The sequence below is a fragment of the Schistocerca gregaria genome, chromosome 3 (assembly GCF_023897955.1).
Source record: "Schistocerca gregaria isolate iqSchGreg1 chromosome 3, iqSchGreg1.2, whole genome shotgun sequence".
NCBI classification, from domain to species: domain Eukaryota; kingdom Metazoa; phylum Arthropoda; class Insecta; order Orthoptera; family Acrididae; genus Schistocerca; species Schistocerca gregaria.
Window position 1 is genome coordinate 836,438,989 of NC_064922.1, and position 20,577 is coordinate 836,459,565.

At 38.7% G+C, this 20,577-nt stretch overlaps 1 protein-coding gene across 1 annotated transcript in view; it reads left to right on the top strand.

Moving 5' to 3' along the window:
• Positions 1–1,997: 1,997 nt before the first annotated feature.
• Positions 1,998–20,577, top strand: part of LOC126355257 (general transcription factor IIH subunit 3) — a 39,447-nt gene continuing 20,867 nt past the window's right edge. The window contains exons 1-4 of the mRNA XM_050005542.1: positions 1,998–2,341; positions 2,445–2,622; positions 19,985–20,212; positions 20,300–20,423. Of these exons, the coding sequence (XP_049861499.1) occupies positions 2,332–2,341; positions 2,445–2,622; positions 19,985–20,212; positions 20,300–20,423 (540 nt within the window). The 5' untranslated portion in view covers positions 1,998–2,331. The remainder of the gene's footprint in view (positions 2,342–2,444; positions 2,623–19,984; positions 20,213–20,299; positions 20,424–20,577) is intronic.

Here is a 20,577-nt window from a genome sequence, read left to right on the forward strand (position 1 = left end):
AGTGGTACAACATGCAATTTGTGGTTTTCTTGAGCAATAAAAAGGGAGAAAATGATGTTTATGTTGATCTCTATTCCAATTTTCGGTACATATTCCGGAACTCTCGGAACCAAGGTGATGAAAAAATTTTGTTGTTGGGTGTATTTGTTACTGATATTAAAGTTTACTCACCAAAATGTGAAAACAGTCCTTGAAACTTTACCACACAGTAAAGGTATGAGCTGATATAAGTCATAATAATGCAAGTTGCAGAAGCGAAACAATGTGTTCCAACAACAGTAGTGATCCCACGACAAACAGAAGCCGGCCGCGGTGGTCTCGAGGTTCTAGGCGCTCAGTCCGGAATCGCGCAACTGCTGTGGCCGCAGGTTCGAATCCTGCCTCGGGCATGGATGAGTGTGATGTCCTTAGGTTAGTTAGGATTAAGTAGTTCTAAGTTCTAGGGGACTGATGACCACAGATGTTAAGTCCCATAGTGCTCAGAGCCATTTGAACCTTTTTTTTGTTTGACAAACAGAAACTGATTGTTATAATAGTTTCCATACATGTGGTGCAGTGTACTGCCATAAGATGTCAGGCATAGACAGTGGTGGTAAGACGTATTCCCAAAAGCTTTGAGATAACCGTAATTTGGTGGTATGTATGGTTCCCACGGACCACAAATGACAGATTAACTTTATGGTAAGTATACTTCCCAAGCCCCTTCCAGAAACTACTTTGGTCGTAGCCATACTTCCCAATAACGATTAAAACACTGTTGTTTGGTGAGATATACAGGGTGAGTCACCTAACATTACCGCTGGATATATTTCGTAAACCACATCAAATACTGACGAATCGATTCCACAGACCGAACGTGAGGAGAGGGGCTAGTGTAATTGGTTAATACAAACCATAAAAAAATGCACGGAAGTACTTTTTTAACACAAACCTACGTTTTTTTTTTAAAAATGGAACCCCGTTAGTTTTGTTAGCACATCTGAACATATAAACAAATACGTAATCAGTGCCGTTTGTTCCATTGCAAAATGTTAATTACATCCGGAGATATTGTAACCTAAAGTTGACGCTTGAGTACCACTCCTCCACTGTTCGATCGTCAGTATCGGAGAGCACCAACTTACGTAGGGATCCAAAGGGAACGGTGATGGACCTTAGGTGCAGAAGAGACTGGAACAGCACATTACGTACACATGCTAACACCTTTTTATTGGTCTTTTTCACTGACGCACACCACGTGTGTACGTGTACCTCACCCCTCATGGTAATGTACATGTGCGTCAGTGAAAAAGACCAAGAAAAAGGTGTTAGCATGTGGACGTAATGTGCTGTTCCAGTCTCTTCTGTACCTAAGGACAATCACCGTTCCCTTTGAATCCCTACATAATTCAGTGCTCTCCGATACACACGATCGAACAGCGGAGGAGTGGTACTCAAGAGTCAACTTTAGGTTACAATACCTCCGGATGCAATTAACATTTTACAATGCAACAAACGGCACTGATTACGTATTTGTTTATATGTTCAGATGTGCTAACAAAACTATCATGGTTCCATTTTAAAAAAAAACGTAGGTTTCTGTTAAAAAACATACTTCCATGCATTTTTGTTTGGTTTGTATTAAACAATTACACTAGCCCCTCTCCTCACGTTCGGTCTGTGGAATCGGTTCGTCAGTATTTGATGTGGTTTACGAAATATATCCAGCGGTAACGTTAGGTGACTCACCCTGTATACTTCCTACAGTACTGAAGACTATATTTCACAACAAACAGAAACCACTGCCGGTACAGCTCACAGCCACAACATGCCAGGAGCGTACAGAAGTCGTAACACGTTTCATTAAACGCTGTACAAAAATACATCTGGTGGGTAGTATATCTCCCCACGGCCCACGAATAGGTTAACAAACTCTTAACACCACAATGGCGTCCATCCCATTGTACCAAAGTATCTCGCGACTGTAGTCCCTCGGAGAGTCTAGTTATCTTTATAACAGCTTTGGACACCGGTTGAGCTATGTAAGATCTTCGGGCTTCTTATCTTTGAATGTATTTGAAAGCCGCGTGCTGTCCAAAATTGTAAATAAACACTGGATTTTGTTATGTTCTGTAGATAGGGGTTCATGTGACAGGAATATGGACAATAGTGATATTGTTATGGTGTGGTGAGAATTCTGAAGGAAGGTGAAAAATGGAAAGAAGTTGTGCTTGTTTATTCTACATGGTTTTTGTAAGTTTTTACTAAATTGCAGCGCCAGTTGCGAGTATCGTGGGTCATGTATTCCTAAAATAATAAAATAAAAGGTAGTGCGGAAGAAACGTCGACACCATGAGTGACGGTACTGATATTTTTCTAATTGTCTTTTTTGGAAAAGAGGTCTTGTGGCGCCTATATAAAATAATCCTTAGCAAACGATGTGTTGACTTCACCGTTCATTTCAGAAATTGAAGTGAGTCTCCTAGTAGTTATCCTGGATACTAATCCAAGTCAGCGGATTATTAGGGAAGATGTTCATGTTTTGACGCAGTGTATGGAATCAGTAGTCGCCTTTGCAAATTCACATTTGATGCTCAAATCGACCAACAAACTGGCTGTATTGGCGTGCCACGCGAGAAGCACGTGAGTATAAATCATTTCAAGTTGCAGACAGTGTGATATGTTGTCAGAAATATTTTATCGTTTTGATTTGGGCGCATTGTATTTTTCACCTTTGTTTTTTTTATAAAAATAATTACAAATAAAAGCTAATTATTTCGGAGAGTAATAGTATGCTTCTGCTACTTTAGTTTGAAGGTGCTAGTCTATATTGATTGCACGGAATATGGTATAGAAGATGGGCTTTGAAAAAAATTTGTTTTTCACTGTTGTGACCTTTCAGATCATTCGTTTTCTTTTGAGCGTTGGCAAATTTCTGCCACTTTATTTATCATATATTTTACGTTTTCATTTATTCGTCCATAGGTCGTTTAGTTTACCAGTATCGGACATGTCACATACATTGTAGAAATAATATATATAAAACAATAATTTAAAATAGAAATAGGCGAGGATAAGGTGTGAAGTCAGCCAGGTCCTAATCAGAGGAATTACCCCAGCATTCACCTTGGCGAAATCGTGGCCAAATCAAGTCAGGATAGCTGGACAGGGAATAAACTCCGAATGCGAGTCGAGTGCATTAAACCTGGCATAGCCCTCTCTCGTGATACATGTTTGGAAGGGGAATCACTAATGCAGTCTTGACTGCAACATGCATAGTAAGTAAATCAGTTGTATAACAAGAATATGAAAGTATCAAGACTAAAACATCACAGAAAAGTGTAAACACATGAAAGCATTACATAGCATTGCTGGAAAGTACAACATGCACAGTAAGTAAATCAATGATATAACGAAATCAGGACATTCTGATGTAAATAAGAAATAAAATAAAACATTTGGCAAATGATATAACACTGCTGAATAGTTCTATAAGATGCAAATATCTGTATTCGTCACAACTAGGGTAGCACCAGATCCCTTCTGAGAGGAGATGTATTGCACAGCATCTGAAACAGAGGAAGCAGTCACATTCTTTTGTAGAGACACACACAGTGTAGATAGTACATCAGTTAACAGAATCAAAATAACTCGTCAATAAATGAGGGCCTAGTAATCCTTTAAGCTAACATATGAACTTACATTGTACAAACACTTCTCAGCAAGAAATTATTTTAATCCTCCCCTAAAAGCCCTTTTCATCCACAAACTCTTTGTGTGTGATGGCATTGTACTGTAAAAAATGACAGCAATGTGGCTTACATGTCTTTTGTGTAAGAGTAGTTCTACATGGAGGGACCTACGTTTGCAGGTATTATAACTGTGGTAGTTTGAGTTAATTCACAGGTCAGCATGTCTAGCTCTTCTCATCATTGTGCACTTGTATATGTAAAAGGAGAGTACCATAGGCAAACACAACTTTTTAAATAGGGATTTGCAGTGAGTCCTAACATATCTATGTAACAAGATTTGAATAGCTTTTTTCTGTAATAAAACTATTTGATAAGCTATGAGGGACTGGAAGCAATTGAAACAAGCTATTGTAGCACTCCTGGAGGAGAACTTCTGTTAAGTCTGGTAGGCATAAGGTGAGGTACTGGCAGAAGTAAAGCTGAGACGAGGCTTCATGAGGCATAGTTGGCTAGCTCAGTTGGTAGAGCACTTGCATGTGAAAGGCTTAGAGTCCTGGTCTAACACAGAGTTTTAATCTGCCAGGAATCAGTGCACACACTGCTGCAGAGTGAAATTTCATTATCACACTGGGGTTTGGAAATTTTAATATGTTTTTCTGTCTCTATTAAAATTCAGTCTTTATTTTTTTAAGGGCTTGTGTTACATTTTTTTTAAAATACAAGGCTATAGGTTGTGCACTGTTAGGTTCAAACACCTCTGTTATTCTTTTCTTCTGTGCTGCTGCAGTTATTTGTGTTTTCAGCAAACGTAAGATATCGTACCATGAAAGGATCCAAATTTGTTTCTAGGAATGGATTGTTTGAACACCATAACCCGTTTACCCTTACCATATGTGATGTACTAATAGATTGTTTCACTTTGTAAGAGCTCCTCAGTTTATTGACAGTTTTTGAGCACACCAGTACAGATTAATTCTCAAATCTGAGAATCCACTGTAACTTTGGATAGTTTCTGAATAATGTGGCAGCTCTATATATAGGCTATTCGAGTATTTTTTTTTTTTTTTCTATGATAAAATTTTCATCAGAAGATCAGTAGGCATCAGAAAAGAACACCATTATCAAATTTTGTATGTAGATCTTGATAACAGTATTTCTCATAATTAGACGTTTTCTGTAAAAGGTCGATGTTTGGATTTCTATTCTATGATTCTCGTGACCACAGCTATTACTGTTTAGCTGTAAGTGTGTAGTTCCAGAAGTTATCACATCTTTGTCATGTATCCATCTGCTCGTCTGTAATTATATATTGACCATTGTTTGGTTAACAAATTGTCGCCATTTGGTATAAAGAATTTCCACCAACAGAATTTGTAAGTGCCATTTGAATTTGCTTCCACAACATGAAGTGAGTGTGACAGTAACCATTATTCTTGGCGATTTTAATGTTTGCAGTTATTGCCCAGTTTTGTTTAACAATAAAGTACTCATAGTACTTTAGCAGTACATGTGGACATATATAAAATAAGTTGCTCTGCATGTCAGCGTGTAATTATAACGAGAACTAATGTCGAAGGTCTATGACCATAGGTGGTAAAACAGTTATTCATTCAGCCATACTGATCTGTGAGAGTAAATCTTTTACATTAAGATTTCTTAAAGGATTGCACATCACACTTTCATTTTGAAATAGTCGGTGACATTTTATTTTTAGGAACATAGCAAGAAATTTACATTTGTATAAATTCATATAAAACCAAACAATGAGACCAAGAATCTGAATGAACACATCACTGTAGTAAGAGCCTCATAAAAGGGGTGTTTATAATGAGAAGTCTTTGACTGTATTGCTGTTATCCTCCACCTTTCCCTATCTTGTGCTAATTATTTCATCTCTGAGTCACTATTACACTCAAGATCCTCTGTAATATATTTTGAATATTGTAGTCATGTTCTGTCTCTCCTATTTTTTTGCCTCTGATGTTTCTTCCAGCACTGAATTAACTATTATTGGATGGTAGCAGACATTCCAGTAATCTATCACTGCTTCAGGTAAGTGTTTTCGTAGACTTCCATTCTCTACTACTCTTTGTAGTACTATAGACCACCTTCATTTCATACTTCTTGGCCACATAATTTTTAACATTCTTTAACAGCACCATGTTGCAAATGTCTCAATTTTCTTCTTCTCTTGATTTTAAGTTGTCTATGTTTCACTTTGATACAACACTGAGCTCTCACTTAAAGAAGCTTCAAAGCTCATGTTTTGATCACCTTTGCTGTGGTCCTTTTCAGGGTGACCTAAATTTCTGATGAAATGTTTCTTCCTACTTTTTCTGTTTTGATGATAGGTGTTGATAGGTAAAACAGTTCATTAGTCAGTCTGTAGAATTTTCATATTTTAATTCTTCAGAGTGCTTGCAACATGTTTATCAGTCACCGTATTTCTTGTGTTGAAAAGTTCCTTCTAATCAGTGCCCCTTTAATTGTAGAGCAGCTGTTGTTGGTGGTCTTTTTCTCGTTTTTGCATCGGAAGGTGCTGAAAGATTTCTGTTGGTTGACATATCCCCTGTAATAATATACCAGGATAGTTTGAACTTGATTTATTGTGTATGAGATATGATTGTAGATGCTGACATTTCAGCTACATCTGCATGAATTGGAATGAGACAAGAGGATGTATTTTTATCAGAGTCCAAGACAATAACAATTGGTACAAATATATTTCAACATAATTTGTTCTCTGACGTGCATTTCTTTGACATTGTGGAGACCACATTCTTCCCTGCTTTTTACCCATAGCTCCACAGAGAAGATGACCACCCAGCAGATAGAAGTGCCAGTTTGCAACGTGCCTCACCGACGGCATAGGATTTTTGCAGCTCTGATCCACACAGGCCATAAAACACCACCTGAAAGTAGGGTACTTCCTACTTAGTTCCTGCCGTAGCCATCTTGCAACGGCCAATGGAGAGTAGGGATGTGGGACATCTCATTCCCAAATGACATGTCACCCTTCACTGAGTTCTCAGATAGAAGTGCCAGTTTGCAACGTGCCTCACCGACGGCATAGGATTTTTGCAGCTCTGATCCACACAGGCCATAAAACACCACCTGAAAGTAGGGTACTTCCTACTTAGTTCCTGCCGTAGCCATCTTTCAACGGCCAATGGAGAGTAGGGATGTGGGACATCTCATTCCCAAATGACATGTCACCCTTCACTGAGTTCTATATTGGTCTCCCCTACAATTACTGTCTTATTTTGTCATGTGACTTGCCAACTAAAACATGTTGATGACTGGCACAACCGCAGCTAGTCGCAAATGTCTGGTGGTGGTCACTCCCGTATGATGATAAATGGTTTCAGCTATAGACACACTAGTAAACAGAAATTTTATGAGCTGTGATGGAGCTTTCAGTTTCCAAGGAGCTAGTGTTCTTGAATGTCAACGAAAGCGTTAGGGAGATGATAGATAAACTCCAGTGGAAGACTCTGCAGGAGAGACGCTCAGTAGCTCCGTACGGGCTTTTGTTAAAGTTTCGAGAACATACCTTCACCGAAGAGTCAAGCAGTATATTGCTCTCTCATGCGTATATCTCGCAAAGAGACCATGAGGATAAAATCAGAGAGATTAGAGCCCACACAGAAGCATACCGACAATCCTTCTTTCCACGTACAATACGAGACTGGAATAGAAGGGAGAACTGATAGAGGTACTCAGAGTACCCTCCGCCACACACCGTCAGGTGGCTTGCGGAGTATGGATGTAGATGTAGATGTAAATGCTGCAGTGAAAAGTAATATAGGCTATTAAAATATTTAAACAACTCGACAACGTGGATAGGGAGGAGGGTTAGAAGTTGCAGATGGCCTGGCTGCCAGCTTTCCCAGAAAAAAGCACCACTTGTGTTGACACACAGCAGCTCCTCAAGACATGATCTCAATTGTATAAACACATGGTCACAGAGACCTGGCATGTTGCATCAGTGTCTTGCTGCAGGAAAATGCTGCTGCTGGGTACAGGCTGCTGATTTGCACTTGTCTGCCAGTAGCATGCTTGAGTAAGACTGGCAGTAGCTTTCTGTACTGTCACTCCTCCACACAAATCTTACTTAAAATTGGTCGGTATATACCAGACTGTGATGTCATTTGTTATGTAACAACTGTAATCTGGTGGTACATGTACATAAGACCAGCCTAAAAAACCAAGCAGTTTGGACATCCTGAAGTGAACTGCTGCAGTGACAGTCAAAATGTCAGTTTTGTGGTTGTTTGTTTCATAATCTCGTGGCCTAGTAATCCAAAAGGATTTCATTAAAATTTTGGGAATTTTATCTCTCATTTCCATCAGAATACGTGATACCGGAAGAGGGCTCTCTTATTGAAGAAAGCTTTCGTTGCCTAAAACAATCTACTTCTTCTGCCCATTGCTTTAGCCTTTCTGTGTAATCTTACTTCTGAAATATGATCTCTTTTGCCATTGTGTCATTCCAGTTTTGCTGTGTTCGAAATCTTAACATTAATTTTTGCTTCCTTTCAACTTTTATTCCTCTTATAAAATTTTCTTTTGCCTCTTTATTGCTTCCACAGTGTAGAAGTTAAACAACAAACGTTATAAGCTGGAACTCTACTTTTCACTCTTCCTGACGTAAACCTTACTTTTCTGACCTTTCACTTTTATTGCTGACATTTGTTTGTTCTAGGTTCTGTTGACTTTTCATCTGTTTCTACTTTAACAACAATCTTCTAAGGATTGTGAATATCTTATTCCACATTACATTGTCAAAGATGTTCTCCAGACCCACAAATGCTGTCAAGGTGTCCCTTTCATTACCAAGTACAGTGTCAGAAATGCTTCTCTGGTACCTTTCCCTTACTGCAACCAGACTGATCTTACTCTATTTCATCTTAAAGTTTTCTGTCCATTCTTTTGTATATTCTGATCAGCGGTTTATAAACTTGAGTTGTTACACAATTCATTCAGTAGTGCCCACATTTATCCATGAATGTCTTCTTTGGTAAAGTGATAACAGTGGTTTCCTAGGAATCTGATTGCAAGTAAATCACACATTTCATAGACCATTGACACAAACACAAATAACCTTCTAGTTCCTACCTACCCACAGGTTTCAGTAACCCCTAAGGTATATCATCAGCTCTTGCTACCTCATGCTGTATCAAATTTTGACTCCAATACTGGATTAGCTATTTTTTTTTTTTTTAGATCAGCTTCCTCCTCCTCTTCTGTCGCACTTTGGAACAGTTCTGGTCTATTGCGCAGATCTTCAATTTATTCCTGTCATCCGTATGCCTTTTCTCCAGTGTTTAATAGAGATTTTACATTCGCACCGTACATTTCACTTCTCCAAACTTTCATTTAATTTTCTTGTATGCTGTGTCAGCTCTTCTTACAATCGTATCTTTCTAAATATTTTTATAAGGTTCCCTGATTCTCTCCAGTTTAGCTTGTTTGCACTTCCTGTAACTAAGCAAAGAAAGCTGTAATTTCCCATGTACATTAATGATGTTCTCTCTAATGTACAGCAGCAGAATCAATTCTTCAAATTATTATTGAGTGGTTTTCTGCAAATGGTCTCACTCTAAATTTTAAAAAGACACAGCTTGTTCAATGCTGCACATCTTGAGGCACTACACCAATGATAAATGTAGCTGGTGATGATGAAATAATAACCAGAGTGAAACATGAAAAAATTTTAGGTATCCATATTAATGAGAATTTAAACTGGGGAAAAAAGATAATTTGCAGTGATTCAAACTGCAGATGTGGCTGAAAACAACTCGTATCAGCCACATTTTCAATTTGAATCATTGGAGATCTTGGGGAAAGAAATCAGCAAGTTAACATATGTTATGTATTTTCATTCAATGATGTCTTATGGAACAATGTTTTGGGTAACTCATCTTTAAGAAGAATTTTTCTTTGATCAGAAACTTACTGTAAGAATACTATGATGCTCACAAATGATGTGATGTATGGAATTACAATACCAACGGAAGAAATGACGTTCATTATTCCACATTAAAGTTGTCTTTAGTATAAAAACAGTTCCACAGTGCTGCCACCAAAATTTTCTATCACTTACCCAATGATATAAAATGTCTGACTGAGAGTGAAGTTCAGTTTGAAACAAATTGAAAAAACTTCTCCTCCAGAACTCTTTCTGTCTTGTCAAAGAATTTATATTTATGCAACATGTAAATGGTGATTGGTAGGAATTACTAACTCACATTGTATTTTTTAAATAAACATACAAAAGTAAAATCTGTAAATGGTTAGCATGTAATCATATTTACATACAAATTTAAAATGACTTGTTCCACACCATTATAATTAATTATATTGAACAAATTAGCTGTGGAACATAGAACTAATTAATTAATGCTGCATCCCTGCAGCTACATTCCTTTCTCATGCTTAAGCTGGAACATTATGAGTAGTCTATGAATTCTTTGTCTTTACTTTTTCTGTACCTTCCTTGTTCCACCTACCTTTAATTGTTTTCCTTCTTTATTACATTCCACTCTTCCTCTCTTGAACTACTCTCAAAACCCATCTACATCAACATAAATACTCCACAAGCCACTATATGATACATGGCAGAGGGCACCTTGTACAGCTGCTAGTAATTCCCTTTCATATTCCATGTGAGAGGAAAAAAGTGTGTCTATGTGCCTCCCACTGAGCCCCAGTTTCTATTGGCTGAAATGGTATTTCCACAGGATTTACAGTGGTGCCAGTAGAATAATTTTACAGTCAGTCACAAATGCCAGTTCTCCAGCCTTTCTCAGTAGTGCTATGCAAAAAACATCGTGTTCCCTCCGTGAAAACATTTCCGTAATACTTGCTTGTTGAATGATCTTACCGATAATAAATCTGGCAGCCTGCCTCTGAATTACTTCAATGTCTTTTTTACTCTGGTCTGGTGAGCATTTCAAACACTCGAGCAGTACATCTACGTGGATACTTTGCAAATCACACTTAAGTGCTTGGCAGAGGGTTTATTGAACCACCTGTACAACAATTAACTGTTATTCCACTCTTGAACAGTGTGTGGAAAAAACAAACACCTATATCTTCCCATGCAAGCTATGATTTTCCTTATTTTATTATGATGATCGTTTCTCCCTATATACATCAACGTCAATAAAATATCTTCGCTTGCAGAGGAGAGAGTTGGTGATTGAAATTCCATGAGAAAATTCCACTGCAATGAAAAACACCTTTGTTTTAATGGTGTACATCCCAAATCCTGTAGCATGTCCATAACATTTTCTCCCCTGTTTCGTGATAATACAAAACATGCTGCTCTTCTTTGAGCTTTCTCTATGTATTCTGTTAATCCTATCTGGTAAGAATTCCAGCGGTGCAAAAGAGAACAGACAAGCATAGTGTAGGCTATATCTTTAGTAGAGCTGTTACATTTTCTAAGTGTTTTGCCAATAAAATGCAGTCTTTGGTTTACCTTCCCCACAACATTTCCTGTGTATTATTTCCAATTTATATTGTTCATAATTGTAATGATTCTGTATTTTGTTGAATTTACAGCCTTTAAATTAGACTGATTTATTGTGTAACCGAAGTTTAATGGATGTGTATGAACTCACATTTTTCATTATTTATGGTCAATTTCCAATTTTTGCACCATTCAGATATCTTTTCTAAATCATTTCGTAATTTGTTTTGATCTTATGATGAGTTTACTGGACAATAAACGACTGTGTGATCTGCAAACAACCTAAGGTGGCTGCTCAGATTGTTTTCTAAATCATTTATCTAGATAAGGAGCATTAGATGGTCTATAACACCACCTGTTTTACTCGAAGACTTTCCATCAATTACTATGAACTGTAACCTCTCTGACTGCAAACCACGAATCCAGTCACATAACTGATGCATTATTCCATAAGCATGTAATTTCACTACAAGCTGCTTGTGTGGTACAGTGTCAAAAGCCTTTTGGAAATCTAGAAATATAGGGTCAGTTTGAAATCGCTTGTCAATAGCAATCAACATTTCGTGTATGTTTCACAAAAATGATGTTTTCTAAATCTGTAGTGACTGTGTGTGTCAAGAGACCATTCTCTCGAAGGTAATTCACTATTCAAGAATAGATCACCCAATGGTTCTGTATTCTGTCTCCTTTATATATTTTCCTAAAATCTTCCCAAGTAACTTAAGTTGACCATTAACCTACCCTACAGCTGCTCTTCCATTTCTTATCGCTTTGCCACATTGAATCTAGATATTTAGCTGATGTGACCATGTGAAGCAGCACACCACTTATACTCTATTTGAACATTACAGTAATGTTTTTCTTACTCATACGCATTAACTTGCAATTTCTCACATTGAGAGCAAGCTGTCGTTCATCACATGAAATAGAAATTCTGAGTAAGTTATTCTGTGTCGTCCTACAGTCACTCACTGATGACACTTTCTCATACACAACAGCATCATCAGCAAAGAATTGCAGATTTTTGCTCTCATTGTCCAACAGATCATTTATGTATATAGAGAATAAGAGCAGTCCTATCACGCTCCCCTGGAGTTCACCTGACAATACCTTTTATGAACACTTGCCATCCAGTACAGCATACTGCGTTTTATTACTTAAGAGGTCCCCTATACATTTGCATGTCTGATAACTTATTCCATATATTCTGATTATCATTAGCACCCTGCATTGGGATGCTATGTCAAATGCTTTCCGGAAATCTAAGAATAAGGAGTCTGACTGTTGCCCATCATAGATGGTTCACAGGATATTGTGTGAGAAAAGGACAAACTCACTTTTGCATGAATGATGCTTTCTTTGATTTATGGACAGAAGCTTTTCTGTTTGCTGCTCAAGAAGTCTACAGCAAATCAATGTCAAGGATACTGACATGTCATTTTGCGGGTCTGTTCTTTTCCTCTTCATTCGAGGTGGAATCCAAAATATTCCGGATTGGTGCTGCCATCTGGAAAGTAGTAGTAGTAGAACTTTGCACAGCTAGGTGGTGAGAACTGCATATTTGATGGGTCAGTGTGCAGAGTGGCATTCAGCTGGGAGGACTTGTTGCATGTCCACAGTAATTTCCGTAATACTCTGTGCTTGGTGTGTGGTGATTTTAGGATGGATCCGTGAACAGAACAGCGCATGTGTATCAAATTCTTTGCGAATCTCGGGAAAAGTGCTATGGAGATCCTTGCAATGATTCAACAAGTGTTCGGGGACTAAGCATGAGCCGTACGCACGTGTTTGAGTGACATGCTCGTTTCAGGGCCGGCTGTACAGATGTCGAAGATGATGCTCACACAGGAAGGCTCATTAGCCGCACAACGCCAGACATTGTTGCTAAACGTCAACAATTGGTTCGTGTTGACCAATGTTGAACCATTCAAGACCTTGCGGATGAAGTGGGTATTGGTTGTGGGACATGTCAATGAATGTTGACTGATGAATTAGGCATGCGTTGTGTCGCCACAAAATTTGTGCCAAGGATCTTGACTGCCGATCAGAAGGCACAGCGTGTTGAAGTGTGGATGGACCTTCGTCAGATCGCATCTGATGATCCAACCTTCTTATCATGGGTTATCATCAGTGACGAGAGCTGGATTTACAGTTATGAACCAGAGACAGAGCAGCAATCGTCCCAGTGGAAGAGCCCGAGCTCTCCAAGGCCACAAAAAATGCAAGACGGGTGAAGAGAAAAGTGAAGAGCGTGATCATCATTTCCTTTGATACCAAGGGAATTGTGCACAAAGAATTCGTCCCACTCAAACAAACAGTGAATTCCGTGTACTAGCGTGACGTTTTGTGACGGCTCTGTGGAAACATGCGGCGCTGAAGGCCTGAACTTTGGTCTCAAGGAAACTGGCTGCTGCATCACGACAACGCGCCCTGTCACACGTCCTTGCTCACCAGGACCTTTTTGGCAAACAGAAACATGGCGGTTGTATCTGACCTACCATACTCGCCAGATTTGGCACCTTGCGACATCGTGCTATCCCCAAAACTGAAAATCAAGTTGAAAGGCTGTCAGTTCGACAATCTATTGAGAGAATTCAAGAAGCATTGCTGGTAGTCATAAACACCCTCAAAGAACAGGACTTCCAGAAAACGTTTGGCCAGTGGCAGAAGCACTGGGACCAGTGTGTACGTGTGTGTGGGAACTACTTCACGGGTATGGTGACCATTAGTCCTAAGGCAAGGTTTTCAACAGATGGCAGCACCAGTCCTGAAAATTTTGGATAGCACCTCATATATGTATGGGAGTTGGATGCATTTTCTCTGGTTGTTTGGGATTTGCTTTGGGCAAGAGATTTTACAATAAATGCAAGCTAAGTAAGGGGTCAATGCTGAAGAGTATTTTCTCTAAAACCTAATATGGATATCATCCGAACTTGATGAGTGACTTGTTTTCAGCTCTCTCAGTTTCTTAACACCGGGGATGCCTATTTTGAAGTCCTCCACATGAGAGTCTGTGCGAAGATCGGGAGGCGGTATGACTCGTAGTGATATTACACATAGTGGATGGTACTTAGTTGTGAATGATTATGCTTTATAATTTTTTGTTGGGTATCTACTACTTCGTGTAATAACTAGTTATTTATATTTACTAGTTTGCAGGTTCATCTATCTTGAGATAGAATAGGGGCAAGGAAGAATGGTAACTTCATGTTAAAAAAATTGTGGATTAGGGTTATCATTGCATAGTTTTTGACTGCTGTGTTGCTTCAATTACCAGCAATTGTGTTTATTATAGCACTTACCTAAATACACTGAATCTCTAGAGTTTGTTCTCATTTCAAGATAAATTTTTAACTTTAATAAATTTTGTAGTTATTTTCACTTAAATGAAGTTAAATAGTTTTAATTCTTGTTCCAATAGTAGCATGCCTTGCTCTGAGAAACAATTATTATTCAGTTTAAATAATCTCATAAATCTATTTCAAAACCAAGGATATCGTTGTTTTGTTTCCTTTTTTATACTGTACACAGTATAAATACTTTATTCAATGTATGGATTCAATGGGTCAAACTGTCATGTGTCGTTGTTGTGGTCTTCAGTCCTGAGACTGGTTTGATGCAGCTCTCCATGCTATTCTATCTTGTGCAAGCTTCTTCATCTCCCAGTACCTACTGCAACCTACATCCTTCTGAATCTGCTTAGTGTAGTCATCTCTTGGTCTCCCTCTACGATTTTTACCCTCCACACTGCCCTCTAATACTAAATTGGTGATCCCTTGATGCCTCAGAACATGTCCTACCAACCGATCCCTTCTTCTGGTCAAGTTGTGCCACAAACTTCTCTTCTCTCCAATCCTATTCAATACTTCCTCATTAATTATGTGATGTACCCATCTAATCTTCAGCATTCTTCTGTAGTACCACATCTCGAAAACTTCTATTCTCTTCTTGTCCAAACTAGTTATTGTCCATGTTTCACTTCCATACATGGCTACACTCCACACAAATAATTTCAGAAATGACTTCCTGACACTTAAATCTATACTCGATGTTAACAAATTTCTTTTCTTCAGAAACGCTTTCCTTGCCATTGCCAGTCTACATTTTATATCCTCTCTACTTCGACCATCATCAGTTATTTTGCTCCCCAAATAGCAAAACTCCTCTACTACTCTAACTGTCTCATTTCCTGATCTAATTTCCTCAGCATCACCCGATTTGATTTGACTACATTCCATTATCCTCATTTTGCTTTTGTTGATGTTCATCTTATATCCTCGTTTCAAGACACTACCATTCCGTTCAACTGCTCTTCCAAGTCCTTTGCTGTCTCTGACAGAATTACGATGTCATCGGCGAACCTCAACATTTTTATTTCTTCTCCATGGATTTTAATACGTACTCCGAATTTTTCTTTTGTTTCCTTCACTGCTTGCTCAATATACAGATTGAATAACATCGAGGAGAGACTGCAACCCTGTCTCACTCCCTTCCCAACCACTGCTTCCCTTTCATGTCCCTCGACTCTTACAACTGCCATCTGGTTTCTGTACAAATTGTTAATAGCCTTTCGCTCCCTGTATTTTACCCCTGCCACCTTCAGAATTTGAAAGAGAGTATTCCAATCAACATTGTCAAAAGCTTTCTCTAAGTCTACAAATGCTAGAAACGTAGGTTTGACCTTCCTTAATCTAGCTTCTAAGATAAGTCATAGGGACAGTATTGCCTCACGTGTTCCAACATTTCTACGGAATCCAAACTGATCTGCCCCGAGGTCGGCTTCTACTAGTTTTTCCATTCGTCTGTAAAGAATTCGCGTTAGTATTTTGCAGCTGTGACTTATTAAACTGATAGTTCGCTAATTTTCACATCTGTCAACACCTGCTGTCTTTGGGATTGGAATTATTATATTCTTCTTGAAGTCTGAGGGTATTTCACCTGTCTCATACATCTTGCTCACCAGATGGTAGAGTTTTGTCAGGACTAGCTCTCCCAAGGCCGTCAGTAGTTACAATGGAATGTTGTCTACTCCGGGGGCCTTGTTTCGACTCAGGTCTTTCAGTGCTCTGTCAAACTCTTCACGCAGTATTGTATCTCCCATTTCATCTTCATCTACATCCTCTTCCTTTTCCATAATTTTGTCCTCAAGTACATCGCCCTTATATAGATCCTCTATATACTCCTTCCACCTTTCTGCTTTCCCTTCTTTGCTTAGAACTGGGTTTCCATCTGAGCTCTTGATGTCCATACAAGTGGTTCTCTTATCTCCAAAGGTCTCTTTAATTTTCCTGTAGGCAGTATCTATCTTACCCCTAGTAAGATAAGCCTCTACATCCTTACATTTGTCCTCTAGCCATCCATGCTTAGCCATTTTGCACTTTCTGTCAATCTCATTTTTGAGACGTCTGTATTCCTTTTGGCCTGCTTCATTTACTGTATTTTTATATTTTCTCCTTTCATCAATTAAATTCAATATTTCTTCTGTTACCCAAGGATTTCTGCTAGCCTTCATCTTTTTACCTACTTGATCCTCTGCTGCCTTCACTACTTCATCCCTCAAAGCTACCCATTCTTCTTTTGCCGTATTTCTTTCCCCCATTCCTGCCAATTGCTTCCTTATGCTCTGCCTGAAACTCTGTACAACCTCTGGTTCTTTTAGTTTATCCAGGTCCCATCTCCTTAAATTCCCAACTTTTTGCAGTTTCTTTAGTTTTAATCTACAGGTCATAACCAATAGATTGTGGCCAGAGTCCACATCTGCCCCTGGAAATGTCTTACAATTTAAAACCTGGTTCCTAAATCTCTGTCTTACCATTATATAATCTATCTGAAACCTGTCAGTATCTCCAGGGTTCTTCCATGTATACAGCCTTCTTTTATGGTTCTTGAACCAAGTGTTACCTATGATTAAGTTGGTCCCTGTGCAAAATTCTACCAGGCGGCTTCCTCTTTCATTTCTTTACCCCAGTCCATATTCACCTACTACGTTTCCTTCTCTCCCTTTTCCTACTACCGAATTCCAGTCACCCATGACTATTAAATTTTCGTCACCCTTCACTATCTGAATAATTTCTTTTATTTGATCATACATTTCTTCAATTACTTCGTCATCTGCAGAGCTAGGTGGCATATAAACTTGTACTACTGTAGTAGGTGTCCTGCACAATTGATTTTTTAAAATGTGAAATTTAAATTGTCAGCTTTTCTTTTATTATCTTCTGTTGCTACAGCAGGCTGGTCAATGAATGAGTGAACTGGAGTCTTTGACATGCTTTGCAATTTTATTGAGCACTAGAATTTTCTAGATTCTTGAGAACGAGAATTTTCTAGATTCTTGAGAAGATCTTTCATTATTTTATGACAGTGGAAGTTGGTCTATGCTTATCATGCTAATGTTTTTGTAGATGCATGGCTCATAGTAAGCCACCTTATTACTTTCTACCCCTAGATCACAGGCTCCATAATAATAGAATATTAAATATGGAGTGAGAAGAAAATGTGTGTGTGTGTGTGTGTGTGTGTGTGTGTGTGTGTGAATAGGATTATTCTTATGTACTTAGTCCTTTGTATAATTTGGGTTTGGGGAGGAGGAACACTCATTTTATTTACCCATGAAGCTGATAGTCATCACATTGTATCACCTCTGATGCAATTTTGTTTTCTAGGGTTCCAAAATTATTGTTTGAAATATGTATTTTATGTTAATTATTTCCTAGGCCATTCTGTAAAAAGACAACCCTTTTGCTAAGATGGAAGTGGCTGCCATTATAGAATATGACTTCAATAAAGAACAACCAGTATACATTGTTGAATAATTGTGCTACCGTATGTCATTAATAATACACTGAACCGCTAAAGAAACTGATACAGGAATGCTTATTCAAATACAGAGACATGGAAACAGGCAGAATATGACACTGCGGCTGGCAACACCTATACAAGACAACAAGTGTCTGGATCAGTTACTACTGCTGCACTGGCAAGCTATCAAGATTTAAGTGTATTTGAACGTGGTGCTGTAGTCAGCTCACGAGCGATAGGACACAGCATCTCCAAGGTAGTGATGAAGTGGGGATTTTCCATTATGACCATTTCATGATTGTACCGTGAATATCAGCAGTCTGGTAAAACATCAACTCTGTGACATTGCTGTGGCTGGAAAAAGCTTTTGCAAGAATGGGACCAACAATGACTGAAGAGAATAGTTCAGTGTTTCAAAAGTGCAACCCTTCCACAAATTGATGCAGATTTGAATGCTGGGCCATCAACAAGTGTCACTGTGTGAACCATTCAGTGAAACATCATTGGTATGGGGTTTTGGAACTGGAGGCCCACTTGTGTACCCTTGTTGACAGCACGACACAAAACTTAACACCTCGCCTGGATCTCTCAACATTGACATTGGACGGTTGATGACTGGAAATATGTTGTCTGGTTGGACAAGTCTCATTTCAAATTGTATCAAGCGGATGGACGTGTACAAGTATGGAAGCAAACTCATGAATCCATGGACCCTGCATGTCAGCAGGGTACTGAACAAGCTGGTGGAGGCTCTGTAATGGTGTGGGGCATATGCAGTTGGAGTGATGCGGGGCACCTGATACATCTAGATACGCCGCTGACAGGTAACACATATGTAAACATTCTTTCTGATCACCTGCATCCATTCATGACTATTATGCATTCCAACACTTGGGCAATACCAGCAGGAAAATGTGACACCCCTCACGACCAGAATTGCTACAGAGTGGTTCCAGCAACATTCTTCTGAGCCGAAACACTTCCGCTAGCCACCAAACCCCACAGACATAAACATTATTGTGCATATCTGGGGATGGGTTGCAACATGCTGTTCAGAAGAGATCTTCATACCCTTGAACTCTTACAGATTTATGGACAGGCCTGCAGGATTCATGGTGTCAGTTCCCTCCACCACTACTTCAGACATTAATCAAGTCCATGTCATATCGTGTTGCGGCACTTCTGCGTGCTCACAGGGGCTTACACAATATTGGGCAGGCATAGCAGTTTCGTTGGCTCTTCAGTGTATAATGAAAAGGATGGATGCTACTCACAATGAAGTGGAGATGGTGAGTCACAGTAAGTATTGTAGCCATCTGTTGTGCAGTCATTAATTTTATCATGTCTACCTATTTAAAAAAAAAAATCCCTTGATGTGTGCTTGTAGTGGATTGCAGTTTATTATTATTATTATTATTATTATCATCATCATCATCATCATCATCATCATCACATCATCATCATCATTATTATTGCTATTACTGTAGCAATAACTGACTAATCACAGATGAAAGTGGAGTAACTGGTAGTGTTCGATCTTGTAAGTACGGCTACAGCATTTTAATTTATACAGTGAATAATGGTACCCCTTAAGGAATATGCGGCAAAGGATGGGAAGGGTCACTTTATGTACTCTGTGTTACGCGTGGACGTTTCATCCATGTTGAAGACACAACTTTGGATGTTATTGAGGAAACAAAGTGCAACCAACTTAAGACTGTGACACATGTTGAAACAAACAGTACATGTCATATTAGCTTAAAGATCATACTTGGATCATTTCGGTGACTGCCAGAGAGGGTAGACATAACAGCCTTGCTTACAGAGTTCCTTTGAAGCTCATAGTCTTCAGTATAGTCCCCAGAATTGATAGGGCCCAGTTCCATGTTCTTTCAGGTGTATTATATTTCTGCTTCACAGTCAGACTTGATTAGAGATAACTCTTCAAGTTAAAAAAGTCACATGGCTTAGTGTAGCTGGCATGTTCTGGAAAATATGCTTTTGCTTTTTCTACAGAATTTTATTGTATTTTTAGGCAGTTTCTGTTCCCACCAGTTGATGGAAACTCTGGTCAGCAAGTACCAACACTTCGTCAGTTAGATGGGCAGTATGAGCTCTTTACTTATGTTGAGAAAACATTACGGCAGAATCTGCAACAGATGGTGGTCCGTGATGTTGAAAAAATAAAAGCTGGAAATGCAGAGCTCTCTGGAGATTCCCTCATTGCTGGTGCTATTGCAATGGCACTTTGCTATATCCATCGGTGAGCTGTTTTGCCTATTACATGGATTGTAGAGCAATGCTTCAAGTGTAAAGAGAGCTAAGTTCTTCTTTTGTTCTTTTATTTTAGATTGGATCAAGAGAAAGCTACAGGAACGAAGATGAATTCTCGTATCTTAGTTGTGACTGGTAGTGGTGACAGTGCCTCGCAGTATATGAACTTCATGAATGTATTCTTTACAGCTCAGAAACAGGTAGAATTATTGGCTCCATTATTGTTTATCTATATGACTCACTAAGACTGAAGTTAATAGGACATCAGATACTTAAGTTAGATTAGTCTTTAAATAATTTCTTATTTTGACAGAACAAATAATCCAGTTGAAGCAATTAGTAGCTCAGTCATTC